Source organism: Spinacia oleracea, chromosome 4 (assembly GCF_020520425.1).
Source record: "Spinacia oleracea cultivar Varoflay chromosome 4, BTI_SOV_V1, whole genome shotgun sequence".
Classification (NCBI taxonomy): domain Eukaryota; kingdom Viridiplantae; phylum Streptophyta; class Magnoliopsida; order Caryophyllales; family Amaranthaceae; genus Spinacia; species Spinacia oleracea.
The window spans coordinates 151,477,919-151,485,619 of NC_079490.1; the positions used below are offsets into that span (position 1 = coordinate 151,477,919).

Sequence of the window (7,701 nt, forward strand, 5' to 3'; positions counted from 1 at the left end):
ACGCTTAGGTATTCAAGGTACGTGCAAGTCTAGGGCGACCACACTTTTGTCAAGGACATTACATGATTGTTGATGATGTGAATTATATTATGTGGATTCATATATGCTTTGGTGAACGATCATGTGGATTAATGTTATTGGAATTATTGAATTGTTGGTTGAACAAGCATGTTGAGATTATTATGAGTATGGAATTCATTGTCAATCATGTTGTTCAATATTTATGCATGTATGGTTTGTTTCACATGCAAGGGATGATTATTTAATTGTATGCTATTGTACGGGATGTCTAGCATACTTTGAGCCAATTATTCGTACCTCGTTGTACTATTTATCCTACCACATGTGAAGGGTTAGCTCATGTAAGCCACCGCACATGTAGGGTTCAGTTGGGAATATTTTGTATGAAATGAATTAGGATTTGTCGTGCAAGGGCGCAGCCCTCATGTTAATGTGCATGATGTGGAGTCTCACTTTGGTGAGGAGGAACATGGTAGTAATTTCACAAGAGTCTTGCGTGGTTGATCACAAGTCTTAAAGCATTAAAATAAGATTGTTTGGTTGTTGTTTATTAATTGTATGAATGTACATTGTTGAGTCTTGAGTTCACCTTTAATAAAATATTAATAAACGTAAAGTGCAACCAGAACAAGCTTCAAAACTCTTGGAACGTATATACCTTGAGTATGAACAATGGGGGGAGTCTTGCCGGAAAGCTCGTACTCCTACTAATGATACAAGACGTTGTTTCATTTATATTATGCGCAGGAATTCCGTCGGTATGGCCCGACACTTGGTATGGCCCGATTTTATTATTTATTATTTGGTGTATGGTTGGCTCCCATCACCTTTTCCTTTATGGAACTTTCCTTTGGCCCGTTCGAAGCTTATTCTAATTGAATTGTGAGTCAAGAGTCGAGTCTTGTATTCATGATTGGTTGTTATTTATTATATGGCTTTTGCATGATGGTTAGTACTTAGTGAGTGATGCATGTTTTAGTTTCATTCACTCTATTCTTGTAAGTACTCAGCTTTTGCTGAATACGTGCTTTATGTGTTTTGGTCATGGCCTTTGCCTTAATGACCTTATGATGATCTATCATTTGCACTTGCATTGATGGGGAGTAGAATAATATAGCAGTTTGGTTGATCGGAATCATGTGGCTTGGGATGATCGAGAGAGTTGCATGTTTTCGTATTTTGAACTATTTTATTTTACTTTAATTATGTTTGAAATGGTTGAACTATTTATACTTTGTTTTTTGGGCCATTATGGTTCCAAATTGTAGGAGGCCTCGATATTTCATTAATTATGTTTTTAAAAGTTAGTTGACATTAATTTCCGCTGCGTAATTCTGGTAATATCCTTAACCGTTATCACGGTGGCGGTAATACTTTAGTAATTCCTTTATTTTAAGTTGGAAAATGGTTTTATAAAAGCAAGGAATTATTAGGGTGTTACAGATGTAACCGGCCAAGACCAAGTGGCCTTGACCGGCCACACCAAACACACGGACACTCGCTCACAGCCCAACGCCCAGCCACGCTGCAGGCCGAAGCCCACAGCGCGCGCAGCCGAGCAGCTGGGCCATGAGCCTGCTCGCTCGTCGTTGCCATGCTGCTGCGCTGCTGTTGCGTGCTCATGCCACACGCGGGCTGGCTGCTCGCCTTTGCTCGCGAGCCTTGTTGGCTCGTTGGGCCTTGCACGCTTGCGTGCTTGGCTCGACGGGCCGGCAGCTCCGATGCCCTTCGTATTCGTGACTAATATCTTTCGGATATTATTTATCGTTTCGTATACGAAGAATCACCGTCGTACGATACGATTTATTCGTTTCGCCCAGCTTACGAATATTCACGATACGATATACGATTCCGATGCAAGGTCTTATCGTATAATACGTTTTCCAAAACTAATTCCCGAAAAGCTATTAAATGAATTTCCGATTCATTTAATCCAGTGATCCGTTACGTGCCATTGGTGTGACCTTGTAGGTTCAGTCAAGAGTAAGTTGTGAGCTTTAATATTCATTAGAACTCACTGATCGGAAGCATTGCTCCAGCTAGCTGTTCCTATCACTTAATCTCACTGAATTAATTGTTTGCAATTAATCTGAACCTTGGTATTAGACTAAATGCACCTTGGGTGAAGGACATATTTCCTTCATCTTTAACATACTCCATGATTCAAAATGTTCTAGTTTAAAGAGAGTTTTCTCTCATTTAGACATCATTGAACTTGAACATTGAATTTTGTATTATGAACTTGAATGTTCATATGTTCTAGTTTAGAAAAGGGATTGCACTTTTCATAAACATTTTGAACTTTTGAAAAGGTTTGGATTTTGTAAGATTGTATGATGATTGTTGTAAAGAGAAATTCTTTCAAGAGTAAAAGTTCCTCATTTTACTAGTCATTTTTGAAAACAAAGCTTGAAACTTGCATTTGAATATTGAAATGGTGCTTGGAAAATCATTTGAGATAGATTTCAAGAATGAGATTCTCCTAAAGATTGCACCTTTGTATATTTTTCTAGTTTGTCATGAGCATGAACTCAAACACATACATCATTGGAGTTTGGATCTTGGATTAGAAAGGTAGAAGATTAAAATAGATCATAGTAGTTTAGAATAGAGATTCGGATTACCTTGTTAGTGTTAGGTTATGACTCCGATTTGAACTTCCAATTGCTCTTGATGTTAGGAAAATTGAAGGATTCTTGAAATTTTGAAGATTGAATTGTATTTTGTATTGATTTATGTTGAAAGGAAATTTCTGGATTACGACCTTGTATTAAAAATCCCTCCCACTTTTCTGGTAAAAATGAGGGGTTTATATAGGAGATTAATCTGCTACAGGACAAAGCAGGCAAACGCCCAGGCAAATACCGACAAAAGAAGGACGATGACACCGTCCTTCTTGATAGTTGGCATCGTACCTTTGTACGATTTGGCTTTTAGCGCTTTGCTTGGAGATTAAGGAAAAGGTTTGCAGCTAAAAAATCACCTTTTTGTATTCGGGATTTGAATTTGGACTCGGTTTTACGGGACGGGGCCCGGCATGCTCGATTTTGTGGGCCGGCGCCCGTTTTTTTATTGCTTAATGGAATTTAGATTGGAATTGGCCTTGTAAAACCAAAGGAGAGGTCCATTGGGTGAGATTGTGTTTTGATTTTGAACTTGAATTTTGGAAATTGAGTTTTGTACCGAGTTCCGAAATGGGAATGGGATCGGGAGTTGGACTTTGTATATTGGATTTTGGAATATATCTTAGCAATTGGGACTTTCGCACGGAGTTGCACTAACCACCTAGCGAGGATAATGGTTTCGTCATTATCCCATTAGGGGAGACACGAATTAGGTGTCTACCAAGGGCACTCTCAACCAATCAGAAAACACTGCACTAACAACCTAGCTGCTGACATGCCATGTCAGCTATAATCAGTTACAAGGGTTGTTATTCTGTGGTAGCTGGCACATGAGTGTTATGGTGAGCTTCACATGTGTAGCAGCTGCATGAGATTGTCGAACAACGATCAATATCCGGAAAACGAAAGTGAATGTCTGAAAGTGGTATCAGGTTGTCTCTTGCAAATAATTTTTAGTTAAGGTCTGATTTCACCCAAAAATTTATGTAAGGTATTTTTTGCAAAATTTGAGCTATAAAAGGTTTTTTTTGACAAATTTGCCAAATGCCTTTTTATTTATGGAGATAAAATTCAAAAGAAAGAAACAAATTGCAAGGGAGTAAAAATTACAAAGAAGTATAAGAAAAAAGTATTAAGGACTTGTTTGGATTGAAGATGCATCGAAGGGAATAATAAAAGTCTAATGCACCTAAAGTTAGTATAGATTGCGATATATTACAAGTATGAACATAGAAAGATATTGCTATTGATTGTTATCGAAATGATTTGACTTGTAAAAAACAAAAACTTGACTGTGGTTTTAACGCCTCATTGTACTCATTTGTCATCCATATTGATTGTTTTTGGGATTAGATTTGTTGTATTGTTGGAATGTTATAACATTATTGTGTGGTTTGATTTGATTTTTCGAAAAAGTACTACGTAATAATTTAGTAATCAAATAAAAGATCGTACATGTTGCATATATATATATATATATATATATATATATATATATATATATATATATATATATATATATATGAAACTAAAGCATAGTTTTCCTAGAATAGGGGATCACAAGAATAAAATTTCGAGGTAGTTTTGCAACTTTTAACGCGAAATAGCCAAAGATCACATATCTAGGAAAAAAAAGAGGGCATCTTCCCAATGGAATACATGCTACGAATATGAATCCATACCTTGATTATTGAAGAAGCCTTTGATTTTTAGTAATCCATTTGGCAAATGCTCAACCCCACTTATAAAGATTGGACAAGAGATATATTGTTCCATTTATAATGCCCACCTACTTCTGTTAAAAGTGGATACCAACCTATAAAATTAAATCGATCACATGAAACAATGAAGTATGTAATCTCTCTGTTTCTAATTGATAGTCCTGGTTTTAGGGTATATTTTTTTTCAGCGGATAAAACTTGACTTTATATGAACTTATTAAATCTGATTGTAATTTGTTGGATCTTATTAAATCTGATTGTAATTTGTTGGATCTTATTAAATCTATTTGCAAGAGAATAAACTTAAGAGAGTAAATTTATTGGACATATTTGCAATATAGTAAACTTATTCACCGTACTTGATAGGACTTGATCAATTGATTGTAATTTTATTTGAACTTATTAAACCTAAAACTTATTTTTATAAAGAAAAAAATACAACTTTATTACATATTTACCAATGTAATATTTAAAGACAAGTATTTTTAAATAAAATCGTATATACAAATACAAAATTATAAAAAAGAGTTAATATCGCAAAACTACACATATATCGAACAAAAAAAACATGAGCACTCCATATGTGTTTTTCTTTTAGAATTAAAAAGAGAGTATTAGATTCTTTTTTCATTTAAATCTATAAAGATTTCAAATAAGACAATCAATGAAAAACAGAGAGAGCACTCTCATTCAGTGTGATGCTCGATAGTTCAATTTTAACTTGTCAAACATACAGTATTTGAATACTCCGTACAAAATTTTACCACAAAGACTACATTTTTAAAAGTGTGTTAATTACAAGGTGTCTACTAAATTTTGTGAAGCCCATTTCATTAATACTACTTCCGTTTCAGAAAGTTCTTTACAGTTACTATTTGCACGGACTCCAATGCAATATTTAACTATTAATATATCCAATTTTGTATGTGGAAAAAATATAAAAAGTTGATATTCTGAAAATATATACCAAGACCAATCTAACAAGATCTTAAATGTAACGTTTTGATGTATATAATAGTGAGAATTTACGATCAAGGTTTTCATATTTGGACACATATTCCTAAGCGTAAAGAACTTTTCGAAACGGAGGAAGTAGCTACTTAGCTAGGCATGTGCTCCTCAAATATTACATTTGTAAAGTGTGTTAATTAATTTCTTTGAAATTGTGCAATGATGTCTTCTACGTAGTACTCCGTAAAAGATTGTATAACTCGTGAATGTATGAATAGAAATTTGCCACCATGTTGTAATGATAATTGATTAGGCTCCTAGCATTTCCTACTTGTAAAGGTTGCAAGATACAATCTTTGGATTTAGTTGAGCATTTAATTAAATGTATGTCCCTAAATTGACTAGGTCTAGGAGTTATGACCATGGACACTTGTTAAAGGCATATAAACTTTCAACTTGTATTGAGTATTGACGTTAATTAGGAATTTTTCATAGCCTATTCAAGTATACTTTTAAATTTTAACACCATTTTAGGATAACTATAGAGTATGAGGAAATGAAATAATTTCTAAAATGATGAACAATAAACAAATTCCGAAACAATGAAATTTATTTAAGAACATAAAGAGTAAATATTTATTCAAAACTCGAATAATAAATACACAAAAAAGAAAAAATCACTGTCCAAACCTAAAATCATAAAACAGCTCTAGAAAAGTAGATATAGAGATAATCACACACATGTACCCCTATGCCTCCACATAAAATAAAAAAGATAAAATAATAATCATAATAATAATTGACTCAAAAGTAAATGAGAAATTAATTAAACCACATAACTAAAGCGACTAATACTGACAAAACACCCATTGAATAGCCGCCGTTCCTCCTCACTGCGGCGTTTCTCGATTCGGCTGCCGGTGCTGGAGAAGTATCAGAAGCTGAACCCGGTCCGGATGCTGTTGGTGGTGCCGGAGGTGAAGCGAGATCGCCACCTGGAGATAGTGCTGGACCAGCCATCATGGGAGAGTCTGAAGGTGACATGCCTGATGTTGGGGACATTGATGGACCTGGCATCATGGGGGTATCGGAGGAAGGTGATGTGGCTGATGTTGGGGACATTGCTGGACCTGACATGGCAGAGGAAGGTGATGTGGCGGATGTTGGGGACATCGCTGGACCTGACATGGCAGGGGTAGCGGAGGAAGGTGATGTGGCTGATGGTGGGGACATTGCTGGACCTGACATGGCGGAGGAAGGTGACGTGGCTGATGGTGGGGACATTGCTGGAGCTGAAGTGGAGGGTGTAGTGCCACTTCGGGGTGTTCCGGTAGGACCAGGTGCGGTTTTTGGACCACCGGTGCTAGGTGCGGTAGCCATTGGAGGTTGTGAAGCAGGGGCGCTTTTCGGGGTTTGGGCTGACGGAGGTGTTTGTGGATGAGGGTGAGGAAGCGCACCTGGAGTGGAAGGCGATGGCGGGGTAGGAGAAGATTGAGGAGGGTAACCAGAAGGTAATTGTAAAACCTTAACAATAATCTTCTGACCTTGATCACAATGAGTCTTGTTACCACTAATGTAGTAAAATGGACCTGGATGACTCAACTCAAACTCAGATTCACCATCATCCTTCTTTTGTATAGGCTTATCAACATTACAAGTATCATAATCCTCTTTACTCACTTCCATCACTGAATCAATTTCTTTGTTGTACCTAAACACTGCCAATAATAAAAACACATAACATATAATTAAGCTTAATTTCGATTAATCAAATCTCGATAACATTTCACGTAAAGTACTAACTTACAAAGAGTATCATGGACGAGAAATCGGTTGCGACCAGCCCAATTATTGTAATCCTCAACAGGGTGAAGAACCCATCCTTGTCTACCATTAACATAATGCATAAGTGGGTTAACAGCATCCGATAACCCGAAAACTGCAAAACAGACTAACAGAACACTCAATAGCTTAGATGAAGCCATGGATGAAATCAAATTGGGATGTTATATGTAATATGTGGGTTGAGAACTTGAGATATATAGAAAAGAATTGAAAATGGTACCAAACAGTAAAGTAAATAATGGAGGAGGAAAGGGAAATGAGTGGTGTTTAAATACAAGAGGAGAGACTATAAGGTTGCAAAAAGAGGTAGGGTACTTGTACGATTATGTAGGAAAATATGACTTTTCTTATACGGACGTACTATCTCAACAAGATATTATTATTACGTGATCTATTTTAATAAGGAAGGATATATTTGTGTATTTTGTATTTTGTATTTTGTATTTTTGCTAAAAATATTATGCTATTGTAGAAATGTAGAATCAAGGTGGAAATAAAGGAAGTAAATAATTATTATACATGGGAACTTAAGTAAGCTA

The 7,701-nt window shown here is 36.0% G+C and overlaps 1 protein-coding gene across 1 annotated transcript; it reads right to left on the reverse strand.

Moving 5' to 3' along the window:
* Positions 1–5,909: 5,909 nt before the first annotated feature.
* LOC110783621 (early nodulin-like protein 2) lies at positions 5,910–7,446 on the reverse strand. Its single transcript, XM_021987972.2, has 2 exons — positions 7,125–7,446; positions 5,910–7,035 (listed from the first exon to the last, which is right to left on the reverse strand). The coding sequence occupies exons 1-2, from the start codon at positions 7,300–7,302 to the stop codon at positions 6,140–6,142; spliced, it is 1,074 nt and encodes a 357-aa protein (XP_021843664.2). The 5' UTR covers positions 7,303–7,446; the 3' UTR covers positions 5,910–6,139.
* Between the last annotated feature and the right edge of the window lie 255 nt (positions 7,447–7,701).